We start from the raw sequence: 21,238 nt of genomic DNA, 5'->3' as shown, positions 1-21,238 counted from the left end.
TGTAATCCCAGCATTTGGGAGGCCCAGGCGGGGGGTGATCACCTGAAATCAGGAGTTGGAGACCAGCCTGGCCAACATGGTGAAAGCCCATCTCTACTACAAATACAAAAACTAGCTGGGCGTGGTGGTGGCCGCCTGTAATCCCAGCTACTCGGGAGGGTGAGGCGGGAGAATCGCTTGAACTTAGGAGGCAGAGCTTGCAGTGAGCGAAGATCCCGCCACTGCACTCCAGCCTGGGTGACAGAGTGAGACTCCATATCAAAAAAAAAAAAAAAAAAAAAAAAGAATGAATCAACAATGTTTTAAATACGAGTTATAAAAATGTTATCTTAATAGATTTTTTGTTTTGCTTGATCTCAGCGGTTTTTTGAACCATTGTTTCCTTATTAGAAACCACTAGAAATTGGTTTTTAGTTCATTTATCTTTATTTTTATTTTTATTTCTGAGACAGAGTCCCAGTCTGTTGCCCAGGCTGTAGTGCAGTGGCATAAATTTGGCTCACTGCAACATCTGCCTCCCAGGTTCAAGTGATTCTCATGCCTCAGCCTCCTGAGTAGCTGGGATTACAGACATGCACCAGTACGCCTGGCTAATTTTTGTATTTGCAGTAGAGACGAGGTTTCACTGTGTTGGTCAGGCTGGTCTGGAATTCCTGACCACAAGTGATCCGCCTGTCTTGGCCTCCCAAAGTGCAGGAATTACAGGCGTGAGCCACTGCGCCTGGCCCATTGCTTTTTAAAAAAAATATTGACTTTTAATGTATCGAGGGGGTATAAGTGCGCGTTTCTCATATGCCTATATTGCATAGTGGTGAAGCCTGGGTAATTCATTGATCTGGGTTATCAGAAAACTGTGTTCAAGAAGACTTGTTAGAGTTTTCTCCATGAAAGACAAATTTGGGGGCTGGGCACAGCGGCTCGCGGTTGTAATCCCAGTGCTTTTGGAGGCTGAGGCAGGCGGATCACGAGGTCAGGAGTTGGAGACCAACCTGGCCAACATGGTAAATCCCGTCTCTACCACCACCAATTAGCTGGGCGTGCTGGCGGGCGACCATAGTCCCAGCTACCTGGGAGGCTGAAGCAGGAGAATCACTTGAACCCAGGAGGCAGAGGTTGCAGAGAGCCAAGATGGCACCACTGCACTCCAGCTTAGGTGACAGAGCCAGACTGTGTCTCAAAAACAAGAAAGAAAACAAAAGAAAATTTGGACTATTGCTAATTACAAATATTTTTAGAAAAGAATTCAAAACAGTAATTGTAGATGATGGAAACAATAGTTATGATAAAAATCTGATGAAAGTTCCCAGTTCACAAGGAAACTTAATTCTCTTATGTGCAGCGTTTTAAGACAGTAACCCCAGTCATGACTGACAGCATCACATCAGGACCACCAGACTTATAAATTTCATATAATCTTCAGAAATAATAACTTTTTTTTTTTTTAAGATAGATTCTAGCTCTGTCACCCAGGCTGGAGTGCAGTGGCGCGATCTTGGCTCACTGCAACCTCTGCCTCCCAGGTTCAAGCAATTGTCTTGTCTCAGCCTCCTGAGTAGCTGAGACTACAGGCTTGCACCACCACGCCTAGCTAATTTTTGTATTTTTAGTGGAGACGGGGTTTCACCCTATTGGTCAGGCTGGTCTCAAACTCCTGACCTCAGGTAATCCACCTGCCTTGGTCTCCCAAAGTGCTGGGATTGCAGTAATGGTGCCCATCCATTCATAAAATGTTTATACAAATATAACTTTAGCAAATATTTAGCATAACAATCAAAATTACAAATCATAACATTAAATTCGTATAAATATATGTAATTTTTAGAACGTGTATATCAACAACATACCCATAAATATAACTGAGATGAAATCTAATGTCACCTCATTTGACAGTGCCCTCCCATGCAGTATCACCCCATTTGACAATGCCCGCCCATACAATCTACCAAATAAATCGAATCTTTTTTGTTTTTTTGAGACAGTCTCCTCTGTCACCCAGGCTGGAGTGCAGTGGCGCGATCTCGACTCACTGCAAGCTCTGCCTCCTGGGTTCACGCCATGCTCCTGCCTCAGCCTCCCGAGTAGCTGGGACTACAGGCGCCCACCACCACGCCCGGCTAATTTTTTTTTTGTATTTTTTTTTTCAGTAGAGATGGGGTTTCACTGTGTTAGCCAGATGGTCTCGATCTGCTGACTTCGTGATCTGCCTGCCTTGGCCTCCCAAAGTGCTGGGATTACAGGCGTGAGCCACCGCACCCGGCCTTTTGAATCTTTTAATACCTCTACAAGATGAGAGATACATCCTACACCTGCCACCTCTGATGGATCCACTGCCTCTGTGCCTGCCTGTACTGCTGATGCTCCAGTGGCTGCCTCAGCACCTCGCCCTAGGCCCAATGCCACTGAAGATGGACCTGCCCCCTGGGGACCCAGGAGTCCTACCACTCAGCTGTCCCCAGGAGTGCCCAGATCCTCATTCTTATCCAGGACCTAGGAGCCCTATCCCCTGGCCTTCCCTTATCAGCCGTAAATGATGTTTATCATTTCCGGCTGCTGCTGTTATCATCATCACTGCCTTTAGTGGCCAAGGGCCTTCCAAAGTGCCAGCTCTGGAAAGAAAGATACCCTTGGGGGGTGATGACACTCAGGTACACAGGTGCTCAACAGAGTGCTACCTCCTATCCTCAGACAGTCTTTGCGTGCAGCCATTGGCACTCCCATTGTATGGAAGGAAAGCAGCCCAGGGTCACACAGCTGGTCAGCAGCAACACAGCTGGTCTCAAATCTAAGGTGCCTCGCCCTGCCTCCATGACGGACCGGCCTGCAAGGGAGGTTGATCCTGGCTTTGGGGAGCCTTTCTTGGGCTGCACAAATAACCTCCCCTGTTTGAAGCCCCAAACTCTGCTCACATCGCCTTCCTTTCCCTGTCTCTGCTTGGGCTATAATCAAGGCAATGCTAGCAACCCTTCATGGGCATTATGGTACTCTCTGCCATTCACTTTTGGGCTAATCTGACTTCAGCCCCCACTTATTTGGTCTCTCCTTTACAACCAAGACAACCCAAATCTAGGGCTTTTTTGTTTTTGTTTTTTTGAGACAGAGTCTCACTCTGTCACCCAGGCTAGAGTGCAATGGCATGATCTCAGCTCACTGCAACCTCCCCTTCCCAGGTTCAAGGGATTGTCCTGCCTCAGCCTCCTGAGTAGCTGGGACTACAGGTGCATGCTACCACGCCTGGCTAATTTTTGTATTTTTAGTAGAGACAGGGTTTCACCATGTTGGTCAGGCTGGTCTCCAACTCCTGACCTCGTGATCTACCTGCCTTAGCCTCCCAAAGTGCTGGGATTATAGGCATGAGCCACCTCGCCCAGCCAAATCTAGGGCTGCAGCATGGCAGCAACATACAAATAGAATTGAATTCCATAGTTTTGTTATCCCTGTTTTTTGTTTGTTTGTTTGTTGTTTTTCGAGACGTAGTCTTGCTCTGTCACCTAGGCTGGAGTGCAGTAGTACGATCTCAGCTCACTGCAACCTCTGCCTCCCGGGTTCAAACTATTCTCCTGCCTCAGCCTCCCGAGTTGCTGGGACTACAGGCGCCTGCCACCACACCTGGCTAATTTTTGTATTTTTAGTAGAGTCAGGGTTTCACCATATTGGCCAGGCTGGTCTTGAACTCCTGACCTTGTGATCTGCCCACTTTGGCCTCCCAAAGTGCTGAGATTACAGGCATGAGCCACCGCGCCCAGCCCCTGTTTTGTTTTTGTTTTGCTTGTTTCTTAGGGTTGTTTTTCTATTTATGGTAAAGGCATTGGCTTTCCATTTGTAGCATCAATAGAATATTTCCTGTTGACAGTAACCTTATGTCATAGTAAATGGTAAAGGGATTTAAAGCAATGGTTTTCAGCTGCCAGAGGCCTGAGTGAGTTTGGGCACACTCTGTGTGATCGGGCAGAAGAAGGCCTTTGGGAAGTTTAGCTAAGGACAGGGCCAGGAAAGGTGATGGACAGTGGGGGTCTGTCCTGGTCACCAGGCCCCTGGGTCCTGACCACCTGCTTGGCACTCCCCACCCATCATTCATGATGCTGCCAAACCCTCTGGGTATTGTAGCCAAATCCCCTGGGAGAGAAGCTGATGAACTTTGTTCCTTGAAATGCACAGATTCCTTGGACATCCCTGGTAGGTCAATCATGAAAGTCAACTTGATTTTCTCCACCTCATTTGGGTTCAGAATTTAAAGTCCACACTCACAGGCAGTAAGATGATATAGATAAGTGACATCATCACTCTGTTGCAGATGTGAAAACGTCTATGTGGGGTAGGGGTGATTTGAGACCACACAACCTTGTGCCGAAGTGGAATTCCTAGGCCAGAGGGAGACATTTTATTGCCATGTTATGATCTTATCATTGAGTTTAAAGGCAGTGTTGTTTCATTTTGGATTCTTTCTTATGTTTATATCTTATAAGGACACTTTGAATGTCCAAGCAAATAATTTTGAGTTAACTTTTATTCATTGACTTTTTTTTTTTTTTTTTTTGGAGACAGAGTCTTGCTCTGTCATCCAGGCTGGAGTGCAGTGGCCCGATCTCGGCTTACTGCAAGCTCCACCTCCCGGGTTCGCGCCATCCTCCTGCCTCAGCCTTCCGAGTAGCTGGGACTACAGGTGCCCGCCACTATGACCGGCTAATTTTTTACATTTGTTGTAGAGACGGGGTTTCACCGTGTTAGCCAGAATGGTCTCGATCTCCTGACCTCGTGATCCACCCGCCTCGGCCTCCCAAAGTGCTGGGATTACAGGCGTGAGCCACCGCAACTGGCCTTATTCATTGACTTCTAGCACAATTATATGATCAGAAACATGATGTGTGATTTAATTCCTCTGAAATATATTAAGATTTGCTGGAACAAAATAAGTTAGGTTAATTTTTGTAAATGTGCCATGCATGCTTAAAATGAATGTATCTACAACTTTTGTTCCTGAGATACAGGTTGATGGATGGATGGCTACATGGATGTGATGGAGATGGTTACTTGGGACCTTCCGCATCCTACTAATGTTTAGTTGCTTAGGATATGAATGGATGAGCGGGGACTATAAAACCTCGCACTCTGCTTGGGTATGAGGTTCTTCCTGTCGTCCTGCCATCTTGTTTTTTATGTTTTGCCTCCAGGTTTGACCTTGAGGAATCCTAGGAGCTCAGGAAGGAAGCAGCCGCCCAGAAGCAGGGACAGGGAGCTGGTTGGGGAGGACCAGAAATCAGAAGGTTTGTGAAGGTTCCAGAGACGGCCTGTCCTTGGGAGGAGCGTGGGGGCTGAGATGGGGGAGCGGGCACTGGAAGGACGCCGGCGCTCTGTGGAATGTCCACTGTGAGACACCACATTCCGGGGCCGGGGATTGGTGGAGAGGGAGTATTAAGCCCCAGGGTTGTTAAGGCAGCGCCCAGACGGAAGAAGGTTTGCTGGAAAGCAGAGCCCTGGTCCCCGTCTAATTGCTCCTGAGCCTCCCGCTCTCTTGCCCCGCGCGTCCTGTTGCTTCTCTGATTGACCTTCTCCCTGACCTGTAGCTAAACCTTCCACCAGTACTTGAGAACTTAATTTGAACCGGATCCTTTCCCACACCCCTTTCTTCTCCTCCTCCTCCTCCTCCCCCCCTCCCCCTCCCAAACAGCCCCCTTCTCCTCCTTTACCTTCCCTTCCCTCTCCTCCCCTCCCCCTCCCCAAGTCAGATCCGGGCTGTCCCCATCCCCTTCCCTCCTCTCGCCCTAAGCCATCCCCACCTCTGTCCTGGCCGCCTCAGGGCGCCCTGAGAGGACCGGGACATGCGGGTGCGGTGGCTGCTCTTTTGGCTCCTCCTGCTGGGATTTCTCAGCCATCAGTCGACCTATGTGAGTAGACGCTGGACCCGCGGGGTTTCTTCCTTGTTATTGGGCCGTGTCACGCGGCATGAAATGACACAGCTCAGGCCTGTAATCCCAGCACTTTAGGGAGCCGAGGTGGGCAGATCACTTGAGTCCAGCAGTTCAAGACTAGCCGGGGCATCATGGCTAAACCCCATCTCTACAAAAAATGCCAAAAAAAGATTAGTCGGGCCTGGTGGTGCGCACCTGTTTCCCAGTTACTGGAGAGGCTGAGGTGGGAGGATCGCTCCGGCCCAGGAGTTGGAAGCTGCAGTGAGCCCAGATTGCCCTGTGCTCTTGTCTCAAACACAAAGAATCAAAACAAAGTGAAATGTCAGTTGAGTTTTGTGTCATCTTGTTTTTTTTTTGGTTTTATGTTTTTTTTTTTTTTGAGACAGAGTCTCACTCTGTTGCCCAGGCTGGAGTGCAGTGGCAAGATCTTGGCTCACTGCAACATCTGCCTCCCGGGTTCAATCGATTGTCCTGCCTCAGCCTCCTGAGTAGCTGGGATTACAGGCGCCCACCACCACGCCTGGCTAATTTTTGTATTTTTAGTAGAGATGGGCTTTCACCATCTTCGCCCGGATAGTCTCTATCTCTTGACCTTATGATCTGCCTACCTCAGCCTACCAAAGTGCTGGGATTACAGGCGTGAGCCAAAGCACCAGGCCAAAATATATAACCTTAAGTGTAAGTTTACTAACTTTGCAAAGTACATACACCAGCATAACCCAACCCCCTTTCAAGATCTACACTATTTTTTTGTTTGTTTGTTTTGTTTTGAGATGGAGTTTCTCTCTTGTTGCCCAGGCTGGAGTGCAATGGCACAATATCAGCTCACCGCAACCTCCACCTCCCAGGTTCAAGCGATTCTCCTGCCTCAGCCTCTCGAGTAGCTGGGATTACAGGCATGTGCCACCACACCCATCTAATTTTGTATTTTTAGTAGAGATGGGGTTTCTCTATGTTGGTCAGGCTGGTTTTGAACTCCCAACCTCAAGTGATCCTCCCACCTCGGCCTCCCAAAGTGTTGGGATTACAGGCGTGAACCACCGTGCCCAGCCAAGATCTACACTATTATATCACCCCAGAAAGTGAACTCTCCCTCTTCCCAGCCAGTCTCTTTCTTATCACAGGTTAGCTTGCTTATTCTGGAATTTCGTGTATATAGATGCATGCCATGCCATAGGTGCTCTTTTATGTCTGCCTTATTCTGCTCAACACAATGTTTCTGAAATCACTGCCATTGTTGCACAGTTCCCTAACGCCATTCTTTCCATTTCAGACTCAGTATATGCTAAATTCAACCTGTTGAACGGCTATCTCTGTTTAATTCACCATCTTGAAAGAAACATTTAAAATTAAGATGTTTTCAAGAATATATAGTTAAATCCTGAAGAATCGATGTAGAAATGTTATCACAAGCTGTCTGAACTTACCAGGGGAAGTCTTTGTCTTCATTCACATAAGAGTCTAATGGAATTAATATCAACAATCTTAGAGAAATTCCGCACTATTCATGCCATTTTGCCATTTTCATAATCTCCACCTTGGTAATTTTTTTTGTTTTGTTTTGAGACAGAGTCTTGCTCTGTCACCCAGGCTGAAGTGCAGTGGCATAATCTCGGCTCACTGCAATCTCTGCCTCCCTGGTTCAAGCGATTCTTCTGCCTCAGCCTCCCAAGTAGCTGGAACTACAGGCGCATGCCACCGTGCCCTGCTAATTTTTTGTATTTTTGGTAGAGATGGGGTTTCACCGTGTTAGCTAGGATGGACTCGATCTCCTGATCTCGTGATCCACCCGCCTTTGCCTCCCAAAGTGCTGGGATTATAGGCGTGAGCCACTGCGCCTGGCCCACCTTGGTAATTTTTAAGCACTAAAATTTGATACTTATTTGTGAATGAAGTCATCTCTTCATTGTATTTTTTTTTTTTTTTTTTACTTATGCTGAGTTTTAAATGACAAAGATTCACATAATCCAAGAGAGAAGTATGAATCAGACGGATTCTTTTATCATGTGATATGTGATAAATACAACCAATGTTATACATCAATTTAAAAAATAAGTAAATAAAGAAAAGATAATTACTGGCCAGGCTGTAATCACAGCACTTTGAGAGGCCAAGGTGGGTGGATCATGAGGTCGGGAGTTCGATACCAGCCTGGCCAAGATGGTGAACTCTCATCTCTACTAAAAATACAAAAATTAGTGGAGCGCAGTGGCAGGCGCCTGTAATCCCAGTTACTCAGTAGGCTGAGGCAGGAGAATCACTTGAACCTGGGAGGCGGAGGTTGCAGTGAGCTAAGATCATGCCACTGCACTCTAGACTGGGCAAGAGAGGAAGACTTTGTCTCAAAATAAAAAAAAAAGAAAAGAAAAGAAAGAAAAGGTAATGACTTTATACTTAGCTTGTCTTAACCATGGGTGACGGACTGCATGTGGCCCAGGACAGTTTTGAATGCAGTTCAACACAAATTTGTAAACTTTCTGAAAACATTATGAGATTTTGGCCAGGTGCAGTGGCTCATGCCTGTAATCCCAGCACTTTGGGAGGCCAAGGCGGGCAGATCACCTGAGGTCAGGAGTTTGAGACCAGCCTGTCCAACATGGCAAAACCCCGTCTCCACATAAAATACAAAAATTAGCCAGGCATGGTGGCAGGGACCTGTAATCTCAGCTACTTGGGAGGCTGAGACAGGAGAATGGCTTGAGCCCAGGAGCTGGAGGTTGCAGTGAGCCGAGATTGCACCACTGCACTCCAGTCTGGGCAACTGAGCGGGACTGTCTCCAAAGAAAAAAAAAAGAGTTTTTTTTTAGATCATCAGCTATTGTTAGTGTTAGTGTATGTTATGTGTGGCCCAAGACAACTTTGCTTCTTTTAATATAGTCTAGGGAAGCCAAAAGATTGGATATCCCTGCTTTATACCAAGAAAAAAGACACCCCACATTTGCAATGCCTAAAAACACTACCAGCCATCCAAAAAACATGAGACTGGTAACTTCTGTTCTTTTTTGTAGCCGTGGAATCTCATGGTGATATCTGAGGGATGTGGTTACCTTTTGGAGGAGGTTAACGGTTTCTAAGGATGATTCTTTTTGACTGAAATATTGTCAGTGTCATTGACCTTTTCGTTATTTCCACTATTATTATTTCAGGTTATCAATTCTCTGCCTGACCATTTTCAGCCTGGGCCTGACTTTTTTGGAATTCCTTGGATAGCTATCATTATTGTGTTTCTGGGAATTTCTACACTTGGCATTTTCCTCTGGAAAACTAGCTTTGGTGTGAGTATACTAACTTTCTGTAGAGGTGTACTTGTAACCACAAATGAGAAGAAATTATTTAAAACAATTCATGTTTCTGGACTTCATTATCAATATGTGGTTTTACCCAAAAAATCAGGGAAATGATTTATTAGCATAAGAATTATGAAGATATCCGCCATTTACATTATGAAAATTAAATAGGTTGGTGTTTGTTTAGTAGAATGTCAGGAGAGCTTTTGGTCAAAAATAAATTTTTTTAACCTTTGTGCTATTTATCAGAAATGGAGTATGAAGTTTCATCCCTTAAATAGGAAATTCTTTCTAAACTCTTCTGCTTTATAATTCTATCGTACGGGTGGAAGGAAAGCTTCCACTCCCCTCTCTAAAGATTCACTGCAGAAATGAGCTGACAACAGACAGCTTAACAGGAGAAGAAAAACATAGAACAGGTATAAACATGAGAGCCAGCTGAAAAATGAGGCTGCTAGAAGGGCCAGATGGTTGATGCTTAAAGAGCACCCTCTTCTGAGGGGAAAGGAAGATAGATAGAGATGTCGGCAATTTAGAGGGGCAGCAAATGACTTTTAGGGGAAATGAAAGAGCCCAAAGAACAAACAATTGGCCTGAGACAAAGTTCCTCTGAGATCATGGGGACAAGGTGACAAACTGCAGGAAGGTGAAGGGCAGAACTGCACTGCGTCTCATGATGCAGAGAAAGCCCCAGAGAATCTCTTAGACCTGCCCTCTAGGGAATCAATGAAAAATGTGTCTGGGCAGGGTAATTTCGAATGACATCAGTCAAAGTGCATATTCCCAGTTGCAACTGGAGAGAAATCAGCATGTCAAAAGTCTGCACTTGGTAAGAATTTGGCTGCTAAGTTGTGCCATAATTTGCCTTTTGAGCCTTTTTGTCCATTGGGTAAATTGAGCTGTACATTTTCTGTTGCCATTCATGACAGTAAAAATGTGGTTGTCTGGGGGCTGAACCGCCTTCTGAACAATAATCCAAGATAAAAGTACTAATACCACAAAGCTTTTTGATATTCAAGGAAAGAGGATGTATGTTTTATTTTTACAACCTAGATAATTACACATCATTTGGCACTGCCTTCCGAGATATGTACAAAACAGAAAATGTATGAGTTATGAAGGTATCTAGGCCAAATTTAACATTCTCTACCCCACTTAGTCCTGAAAAGAGAATTTTCAGTATAAATTGGGGGACTTTTTTTGTTTGTTTGTTTTGTTTCTGAGACTAGTCTCCCTCTGTTGCCCAGGCTGGAGTATAATCGTGTGATCTCGGTTCATTGCAACCTCCACCTCCTGGCTTCAAGCGGTTCTCCTGCTTCAGCCTCCCAAGTAGCTGGGATTATAGGTGCCCACCACCACGCCCAGCTAATTTTTGTATTTTTAATAGAGTCAGGATTTTACCATATTGGCCAGACTGGTCTCAAACTCCCAACCTCAAATGATCCCCCCACCTCAGCCTCCCAAAATTGTGGGATTACAAGTGTGAGCCACCACATGAGCTGGGGGAAGTTTTTAAATTTACCACTTTTTCAAAATTCCATTAAGGAAAGTTCAGTTGAGCTGTTTGACTTGGACAACTTTGCACCTTCTCATCTTTCTCCTTGTCATCTAGTCATCTATCTCATTACCTCCTAAGGAGAGACATCGTGGGTGCCATGAAACGTTCATGCATGACAGCGTTTCTTCACTTCTCATTTCTTGATGTGTTTGACATTCTCCTGGCTCCAAACTGGGCCAGCTACCTTTCCTATGAAATCTAGCAGTAGCTGTGGGGTAGATGTGGTTGCTCTTTCATCTTTTTAGATTACCCATTGCTTCTCTCGAAATCCTAGTACATGTTTTGTTTTTTATCCTATGTGCAGAAATCACAAAAAACAAATTCTACAAAGAATTTGACAGATATTATTTCAGGCCAGGTGTGGTGGCTCACACCTGTAATCCCAGCAATTCGGGAGGCTGAGGCAGGTAGATCACTTGAGGTCAGGAGTTCAAGACCAGTTGGGCCAACACGGTGAAACCCCATCTCTACTAAAAAGATAAAAATTACCCAGGCATGGTAGCGGGCACCTGTAATCCCAGCTACTTGGGAAGCCGAGGCATGAGAATCACTTGAATCTGGGAGGTGGAGGTTGCGGTGAGCCAAGGTGGCGCCACTGCACTTCAGCATGGGTGACAGAGTGAGACTCCATCTCAAAAAGAAAAAAAAAAAGAAAGTTAAAAAAAAAAAAAGAAAGAAAGTTATTTCAATGACTACCTCAGGAAATTCAGAGGTATCTGACCTATATCTGAGACGGGATTTGCATTGCGTCGTAGCTATGATGAGAACAAATATTTAATATCTTAGAAGATTAAAATCATACAGTGACAATATGGAAATCTTGGTGGGAATTCAGTCGTTAGTGAGTATGTTTTGCATTAGGTTCAAACCAGCCTCAATGAGGGTGATGTCAGGGAAGGGAAAGTGGACTCTGAGTAGAACAGGGACAGAAGGAAGATGCTCCAGAGCGGGGGTGAAATGTTACAAATCCTGGAACTCAGAGAGCTGAAGGTAATTACATCCTTTTCAAGCTGTGAAACATGTTAACCTGTGGTAAAATATTTAATAACATGATAATTACCATCTAACCCTGTTGAAGTGTACAGTTCATTTGTGTGAAGTATATTCATGTCTTTTTTTTTTTTTTTTAAGATAGAGTCTCACTCTGTCACCAGGCTGGAGTGCAATGGTGTGATCTCAGCTCACTGCAACCTCTGCCTCCCGAGTTCAAGAGGTTCTCCTGCCTCAGCCTCCCGAGTAGCTGGGACTACACACGTGCGCCCCCAGGCCTGGTTAATTTTTTGTATTTTTAGTAGAGACAGAGTTTCACCATCTTGGCCCGGCTGGTCTTGAACTCCTGACCCCATGATCCACCCACCTCGGCCTCCCAAAGTGCTGGGATTACAGGCATGAGCCACCGTGCCTGGCAGTCATTCTTAAATTATTATTTCCCAGGTGTCTTTCCTCAAGACTGTCTTAAAGTTACAAAATGTACATGACAGATCTACGGATGTACAGCGGAGAGCCTGGAGGTCCAATAGCCGTAGCCAAGAAGGTATGGCTCTGTTGGAATCCCCATAGCATGGAAGTGAGTTTGACCTGGAAAGGGAAAGAACAGCTTCTTGCCCTCAGGTTTCTCACCTTCTCTCTTCAACCTCACCAAGGGCTGAGGTCCACTTGTACGCACACAAAGAAAAGGGTTTCTTCCTTTCCAGGAATTAAAATTGGCCTGGAAGACCTCTTTACTTCATGGAGATATATGGAAGCCAAAGTTCGAGCTGAGGTCCATAAGGTGACAACGAAGGTTAACAGTCATTACCAAATCCATGGACAGAGGAAGACTACCGAGGAAGGGTAAGATGTGCCTTGACACAAACACTGTTGTATGAACCATGTGCCAATCAAAGTAGACAACTGTAATATCCTTGAGAATATTTTCTGCAATATTTGTGGCAAATTCACTGGATACAAAGTTGAGTTTGTCCTTTCTGCTTGATTAGTTTAATCTGCATAACTCCTTTCCCTTCCTACATTTTTGTTTGTAATTTTTTGGGGGGGAACAGGAGGTGCTAGTACTGGCATTGGTTTTCCTTTCTCTCTCTCTCTTTTTTTTTTTTTTTTTTTCCTGAGATGGAGCTTTGCTCTTGTTGCCCAGGCTAGAGTGCAATGGCACAATCTTGGCTCACTGCCTTTTGGGTTCAAGCGATTCTCCTGCCTCAGCCTCCCAAGTAGCTGGGATTACAGGTGCCCACCACCAAGCCCAGCTGATTTTTGTATTTTTACTAAAGATGGGGTTTCACCATGTTGTCCAGGCTGGTCTCCAACTTCTGACATCAGGTGATCCACCCGCCTCAGCCTCTCAGACTGCTGGGATTAGAGGCGTGAGCCACCACTATTTTTTTTTTTTTAATTTTGAGATAGAGTCTCACTCTGTCACCCAGGCTGGCGTGCTGTGGCGCAATCTTGGCTCACTGCAACCTCTGCATCCCAGGTTCAAGAAATTCTGCCTCAGCCTCCCGAGTAGCTTGGATTATAGGTGTGTGCCACCACACTTGGCCAATTTTTATTTTTTCTTTTTTTTTGAGACAGAGTCTCACTCTGTCGCCCAGGCTAGAGTACAGTGGTGTGATCTTGGCTCATTGCAACCTTCACCTCCCAGGTTCAAGCAATTCTTCTGCCTCAGCCTCCCGAGTAGCTGGGACTACAGGCACATGCCACCATGCCCAGATAATTTTTGTATTTTTAGTAGAGACACGGTTTCGCCATATTGGCCAGGCTGGTCTTGAACTCTTGATATCATGATCTGCACACCTCGGCCTCCCAATGTGCTGGGATTACAGGCGTGATCCACTGTGCCCGGCCCAATTTTTGTATTTTTAGTAGAGACAGGATTTCACCATGTTGGCCAGGCTAGTCTTGAACTCCTGACCTCAGGCGATCCGCCTGCCTCAGCCTCCCAGAGTGAGCCACCGGACCCAGCCTGGATTGTTGAATTTAATGTTTGGGTCACCTCCAGATTCATTTTCAGTCTTTCACATTTTCGTCATATTACATTGTATTTTGCTGCCATATGACTGATCTTTTTTTGTTAAATGTGAGATACTTGTTAAAAAATATTTAGCAATGAATTAAGGCCTACTAGCATGTTATCTTGCTGCAGAAGACATGGGAGTCTACTTCTAGGGGTTGGTCAGGGGTCCTCCATACAGGCAGCAATTAAGGTCATCAGTGCAGGCTTAGTCCCTGCAAAGGCCAGGGTATTTCCTGTCCACCTCTATTCTGGTGTGTGACTCTTCTGGGTCTCAACCAGAGCCAGTGGACTTCAGTACGGGTCACTTTCATTGCCAGACCCTCAATCCACTTGTTTTCCATCTAATCCCATGCATGTGTACAAAAGCTGCTCTGATTCTTTGCATCTCATAGTACCTTCTGGAATTCAGCAATGAAACTCAGGGAAATGGGTTCCAAATGCGAGGCCGACCTTCGTCCCGGGTTTCCTTCTTCTCCATCTTGACCTCATGTCTCTTTACTGCCATGTTAGCAATTTGATGCATTCAATCATGGGTTTTATATGCTGTTTGGTGTCCCCCATTGTTCTTATGGGAGATCAGAAGCTTCAGATGCACTTACGTCAACTCAAGAGCAGAACGCTTCCTTAGCTTCCCTCCAGAGTCAGGTTTTGTGTTTCTAGTTCCCAAGTGCACAGCAGGAGTAGTGATGTCCTCGCTGGCTTCTCATTTGCATTAAACTGTGAGCTCCTTTAGAGTGGGAACAGGACCCTGCTCCTATTGCATCCTCAGGACCTCACCACACACTCCGTGCTTAAGGCCACTCCAGACAGCATGTGCTAAAGGACGCCCTGTGGTCAGAGACAAGTGCATTAACTTTCTCTTTGAAGTGTGTTTGTCCCTGTTTCCTAGGGTTCTTGGAATTTTATATATCCTTCCTATAAAATCAAGTATCAGGTGAGATCCTTAGGATCAGGACCATGAATCAAGTTGTGTGAGGGCAACACAGCAAACCTACCTTTTTAGGCCATTTCCTTTTTCTGCCCTCACTGTGAACTGAACCTTGTTAGAGTCAGTCAACACCAGGGTGGATGGTTTGCAGTTGTCACCTATTTTCAGGACATAACACCCTGACTTAGGAGCCATTCCGATCATTTCTAATTCAATAGATGCACCCAGCATTCAGATTGCCTTTTCTCTGAACCAGGATCTTTAAAGTCAATGACAAGAGTTTCAGTCCTGAATCATGGTAAAATGCAGTAGCGACCTGCAGGGTTAATGACACCACATTCTGGAAGGATCGCTCTGAGACTGATTGCGTTCTGGCATCAGCCTCTGACTGAGAATCGGGTCTTCCACAGGAGGAGTCAGATGAGGAGCAATCCTCTGCTCCCGATGGAGTTAGTTATGATGAGTTGGGGAGGTCTGGTTTTTCACACTGAACTAAAATGGGCTTTCGCTGTGTCAAGCACAAAACTGACCCCAGAGACACACATAGTGCACCTCATAGAAGCTTTTAATAGTCTTTATTTACTAAAGAATAGGACTATAGAACTATGAAGATGAGCTGGAAATGACAGGTGACTTGCCAGCAGTCCAGAGTGTGATTTTTCTTTGTCTCTCAAGGGGAGGTGTCAGTTCTCCCTTCGGTTGTGAGAATCAGTTGGTTCATTTGTAGGAAGGTTGCGGGAGAGACTTTTGAATCAGAGCCTTTAGATACCAGAAGGGCAGAGAGGATCCCACGCAGGCTAGTGAATCATGTGTGTGCATTTCTGTCCTTTCTAATCTCAGGAAGCTGAGAATGAAAGAATGTGAGCAAGCAGAAAAGGAGAGGCAGCTCTCAGAGGCAGAGGAAAATGGGAAATTGGTTATGAAAAAAATACGCACCTACAAGTGAGTTCAGAAACTGTTGTTTTTAACCTTTGTACAATGTTTAGACCCAGTAAATACAGAAATAGAAACAAATGATCAGAAGACATATCGAGAGAGCGAGAGAGAGTTCACAAAAGAGAAAACAAAGTACCTTAAGATTTACCAGTGACCAAAAGATGTCAAGTAGCAAAACGTCTCCTGACCCCATTAACAGCTAGACAGTGCGGAAACTCGGTTCATATCAGCCATTCTAGGGGTGGTGTGAGTTGTTGTCATCCTTAGGAAAGTGTGTTGTCATAGGATCAACCACATCCTTCAAAAGGACTATGCCTGTTTATAAGCCCAGCTGTTTCTGCCCTGTGAAACATGGCAAGGATATTAATACAAAGAGAATAGAGCTTTATGATAAAAGATGCCCAATGAAGGACGAATTAGGGATATACTAAGAATGGGGAAAGAAATTGTCTACTCAGAAGTTAGCAGGCATTAAGCAAAAGAGGAGAAATCAATATAGCAACAGTTTGGATCAGACTGTACTTTTTTTTTTTCCCTGAGACAGAATCTCACTCTGTCACCCAGGCTGGAGTGCAATGTGTGATCTCGCCTCACTGCAACCTCCGCCTCCCAGGTTCAAGCGATTCCCCTGCCTCAGCCTCCCGAGTAGGTGGGATTACAGGTGCCTGCCACCATGCCCGGCTAATTTTTTGTGTTTTTAGTAGAGATGAGGTTTCACTGTATTAGCCAGGATGGTCTCAATCTCCTGACTTTGTGATCCACCCACCTTGGCCTCCCAAAGTGCTGGTATTACAGGCGTGAGCCACCGCACCCGGTCCAGACTGTACTTTTATAGCCATTTGAAGTATGTTTTCCAGCTATAGATAGATTATGTAAGGGTACAGTTGTGAGGATAATAGAAACATGGCAGATTATTTAAAATCATCCTGAAAGTGGTGCTTTATCTGATGAAAGTGATTGTAATCCACAGGAAAATGTTTCAAGACATGCAACAGTTGCAGTGGCAGGCAGAGGACTCCTACAGATGCAAAGTAAGGACCTTCCTCCCCACGGTTGTAGGATTGTTCAGTGCTGATGCAGATGATGCCACGGCCCTTAGACTCTCTCAACATTCAATTTCTCATGTGTTGGCTTTTTCAGATCGCCCCTTATGCAAGAAAGGCTCTTGACAACTGGGTAAGTTTGTTTGTTTTCCTTGCTTTTGGACATAGTCTGCCAGGTCAGGACGTGGATGTATTTTTCTCCCCACAGCTCTGTGCTCAAGCCTTGCAGAGGGAGATGGCTGAGAGGAAGGCTGCCTACAAGCAGCACGGGTAGGTCATTGTGATGGACATTTTAAAGGATGTGTTTGTTTTAAGATAAAGCTTTGAGTGTCTAGTAAAGAACTTGGTGTTTTAATTCTTCAAGTCAATTCTTCCTCTGTCTTGTAGGTGTGAAATGAGGGAAAAGCAGAGAATGCCAGAGAGACACATGAGTCAGGAGCCAGTCCAGGGCCGACCGGGCCTAAAGAACCGTCTCTGGAGAGGTAGGAGCTCGCTGTGAAGGCAGCTGCTTAATTTCTGCTACACAATCCACACACCCTGCTTCTCCTTTTGGGGGTGAGGGCTCGGGTAGGGTAATTGTTATGTTTCCTGGAAACAATTCCAAGCACTTACAAAGAGAACAGTTGTCCCACTGGGTGACAGGACCCTATTTATCTCAGGTGCCCTAGCTGAATGGCTCTTGGCTGGTCCCCTGTGAATGGTGGAGCTCAGGCCGCTCCACCGACTGTGGACATTGCCCCACCCTGATGTCGTGGTTCCTTTTAACTGAGGAGATGAGCCTAGAAGGCAAATGGGCTGACTCCCCTTTCCGTCTTGACTCAGTGTAAAGGCATTATTTTTCTTTCATTTGAGGAAACAGCAATAGCACTTTAGAATGGGAGCCACATTTGGGGATGAGAGCACAGATTTTCTGGCCATGTCTTCATGGATCAATACTGTAGCATGAAATCTGCTTTAAGAAAAGAAGCAGGCTGGGCGCAGTGGCTCACGCCTGTAATCCTAGCACTTTGGGAGGCCAAGGTGGGCGGATCACAAGGTCAGGAGATCGAGACCATCCTGGCTAACGTGGTGAAACCCCGTCTCTACTAAAAATACAAAAACAATTAGCCGGGCGCAGTGGCGCGTGCCTGTAGTCCCAGCTACTCAGGAGGCTGAGGCAGGAGAATGGCGTGAACCTGGGAGGCGGAGCTTGCAGTGAGCCGAGATTGCGCCACTGCACTCCAGCCTGGGCGACAGAGCGAGACTCTGTCTCAGAAAAAAAAAAAAAGAAGAAGAAGAAGTATTTATTTACACTTTTTGGAACTTCCTTCATTCTTTTTGTTTAAGTTGTTTATTGTCAACTATATAACTCCGTTAGTAAGTTAAATTTCTATGTAATCTTACTCCTCTAACATTTGAAGTGTAACCCTAAAACTTTCCAGTTAATTTCTGTAGCTCTTACCTTTTCTCATGACTGTTCATCTTTTTATGTCCATTTCTGTTCATAAGTATTGATAATACCTGGCCAGGTATGAAAGTTAGATTAACTATGAATCCACAGAATTTTAAATGCCCCTATGGCTTGAAGAAGAGGCGCAGTGTTGTTCCTATCCAGGGTTTACTGATATTCTTCCAAACATGGCTGTTCCTATTTTAATTTTGAGTCTGTACTTACATGATGAGTGAGTTCCTCCGATATGTACTGATTTAGAGCTCATTTCCAGCTGGTTAGAGCCCGACCTGTTCACAGCCTGTTGAGAGTTAAGAATACCCCTGGACCAGGGCTCTGTGGTGTCTTCCTCAAGGATGAGGGCCCCGGGGGCTCCAGATTCCTCTGAGGCATGTGGTCAAGAAACCCTGCGCCTGTGGTAAGGGACCTGTGTGGCAGAGAGTGAGATGGCAGTGGAGGGTGTGGGGGGTTTCTTACTCTGCACAGAACATGCAAGCCAGATTTAGCCCCATTCCCTTCTCTGGCCCTTAGCAGATTCAGGACCTCATTCGGTTCCCATGAGGAACAGCAGCTGCATCCCAGCTGGAAACACAGAGAAGACAAAGGTAAATGCTGGGGTGGTTTTCACTCTTCCTGTATCAGGATACTTTGGTCTTTTCCTACAACGCCCTCTCCTGGCCTGGCCTCTGTTCTGTGGGTTCTGTGGTGCCTTTTCTGTCTGGACTTTTTCAGAAGCAAAATCTTCCCCATGAGCTTTCAGGCTTCTCCGTTCCCAGCTGATCATCGTTGGTGGCACCTCCAGAATCCATAAATGCTCAGGGGCCGAGGGCTGAAGGGCTTTTACTGTTCTGTTTCCAGAACCAACACGAGGAGGTGCCACTGACCTCTACTACTGTAGGTCTCATGGTGCAGTGAACTCCCACTAACCCTCTTTACTCCAGATGTTGTGAGGTCTCATTTCTGAAATATGTGGGGTTTTCTTTCTTTTGCTGTGATTTTGTTTGTTTTCTGCTCTAAGGTAGGAGATTAACATTTGAAATATCTGCTGTATTCCCAGAAGATAGTGAAAACTCATTAATCCAACATTAATTTGTGCTTTGTGCAGTTTTGAATGCTCTTTGACAAGACCAATTCCATAGTCCATCACAGTCCCATCCCTCTTGGTAACTGTGTGGTGCAAAAACACCTTCATCCCCACCCAGTGGTGCCCCGATCTAATATTCTCAGTGTCAGAGGTTCCGTATTTGTAATAGCAAATAGGCCCCGAGTGTGAGTTAGTGAAGAGTGAATGTAACTTATTACCAAGGGACAATTCCAAATGAAGGCCTTAAATGATGCTCAGCTACGCTGGTTCTTGTGTGGCCTCTGTACCTTCAACAGCTGCCGAGTCCTATGATTACACATGATGGGACTTGTACACTTGAAGTCAAACACATTTTTAAAACTTGCTTTGTTTAGAATTCCCACCTCATTTTTCCGTGGACAAAAGTATTCTTTATGTCTTAATGCACCTACCATTTGGTATTACCTGGGAGTGAAAAGAAATATTACAGCCATGCCTAACTGACTTCTTGATGTAGGATTGTTCTCTCAGAAAACCCTCTCCCAGTTCCCCTGCAGCTCTTCAGGAATCCACATCTCCCCAGAACTCTTTGTTCTCATGGGTGGCACCTCCAGAGTGAAGAAGATCCTTTGTCAAGAAGGGAAACAGAGGGGGAAATGAGAGGGCCCTGCAGGGAGAGCTGGAATCAACTTCCACTCGGCCTCTTGCAAGCTTTGTGACCCTGGGCACATTTTCTCCTTCCTCTGCAAACCTCTGTTTTCTTAGATTTTGAGCAGGGTGGTCACACTGACCTTGCAGAGTTCTGAGAATCAGAGACAGAACGTAAAAGGCCTGGAAAACATTCTCCAAAAAGAAGCTGCAGCATGTGTGGACAATGGGCTTTTCATGCCTCTCTTACTGTCTGTTGACCTGGTGCAAGGAAAATGCTCTGGTGATGGCTATGAGGGAGGAATGAGGATAGACATAGATACTCCTGTGTCTCAAACATGCTGCTTTATTACTCTGTTATGACTCTGTCTTCCCTGGGGCAGGACGCCAGCCTGCCTACATTTGCAGACAGACCCACTGGCATGCGGAGACAACAGTGTGTCCCAGTGACTTTTCTTTATTCCCCAGCGGTCGGTGGTACTCAGTGGAAGAGTGATATTATAACACTGATAATGCTATTTTGAAACCTGGAGGATGGAAAGGTGCAAAAAACTATCACCAGCAACAGAAGGTGCAGCCTGTGTTGGTGGTGGTAATTTTGTCCATCAAATGAATATATGTGAAAACATTTCCTCCTTCTGCCCTACAGGTCAGTATGGTTGCAGTGGAGCATCATCATTCCTCAGGATTGCCCTACTCGCCCTACCTCATGGCTGAACCTTTAAGACAATGGATGGGCCACCAGCTGCCTCCTCCATCTCAGTATCATCTGGGAGCTCAACCACTTCCATCAGCTAAAGGTTTTCTGGGACCTCTGACTATTTCTCAACTCGAGTGTCCCCTAGGACCTCAACCACCTTCTACAACTGATGATTTTCTGAGACGACAGACACCTCCATTCGAGTGTCCCCTGGGACCTCTACCATTTTCTCCAGCTGATGATTTTCTGAGACCACACATATCTCTGCTTGAGTGTCTTCTGGTATCTCAATCACCTTCTCCAGCTGATGATTTTCTAAAACCACAGCCACTTCCCCTTGAGTGTCTTCTGGTACCTCTTCCACCTTCTCCAGTTGATGATTTCCTGAGACCACAGACCCCTCCAGTCGAGTGTCCTCTGGAACCTCTACCATTTTCTCCAGCTGATGATTTTCTGAGACCACAGACACTTCCCATCGAGCATCTTCTGGTGCCTCTTCCACCTTCTCCAGTTGATGGTTTTCTGGGACCACAGACACCTCCCGTAGAGTATCCCCTGGGACCTCTACGATTTTCTCCAGCTGATGATTTTCTGAGACCACAGACAACTCCCCTGGAGTGTCTTCTGGTACTCCTTTCACCTTCTCCAGTTGATGGTTTTCTGGGACCACAGACACCTCCCGTCGAGTGTCCTCTGGGACTGCGGCCATTTTCTCCTGCTGATGATTTTC

The 21,238-nt window shown here is 45.7% G+C and overlaps 1 protein-coding gene across 1 annotated transcript; it reads left to right on the top strand.

Moving 5' to 3' along the window:
- The first annotated feature begins 5,816 nt into the window (after positions 1–5,816).
- Positions 5,817–20,369, top strand: LOC112613703 (nuclear pore complex-interacting protein family member A1-like). Its single transcript, XM_025369406.1, has 8 exons — positions 5,817–5,882; positions 9,053–9,138; positions 11,805–11,850; positions 12,186–12,285; positions 12,446–12,584; positions 16,596–16,656; positions 16,766–16,938; positions 19,247–20,369. The coding sequence occupies exons 1-8, from the start codon at positions 5,817–5,819 to the stop codon at positions 19,368–19,370; spliced, it is 795 nt and encodes a 264-aa protein (XP_025225191.1). The 3' UTR covers positions 19,371–20,369.
- The last annotated feature ends 869 nt before the right edge of the window (positions 20,370–21,238 follow it).

Source organism: Theropithecus gelada, chromosome 20, assembly GCF_003255815.1.
Source record: "Theropithecus gelada isolate Dixy chromosome 20, Tgel_1.0, whole genome shotgun sequence".
Lineage (NCBI taxonomy): Eukaryota > Metazoa > Chordata > Mammalia > Primates > Cercopithecidae > Theropithecus > Theropithecus gelada.
This window is presented reverse-complemented; position numbering and strand designations above follow the sequence as displayed.

Coding starts and splice junctions, on each gene's coding strand:
- LOC112613703 (XM_025369406.1), top strand. CDS start 5,817: ATGCGGGTGCGGTGGCTGCTCTTTTGGCTCCTCCTGCTGGGATTTCTC. Junction 11,851..12,185: donor GTACAGTTCATTTGTGTGAA/GTATATTCATGT, acceptor ATTATTTCCCAG/GTGTCTTTCCTCAAGACTGT. Junction 12,585..16,595: donor AGGAAGACTACCGAGGAAGG/GTAAGATGTGCC, acceptor TGTAATCCACAG/GAAAATGTTTCAAGACATGC.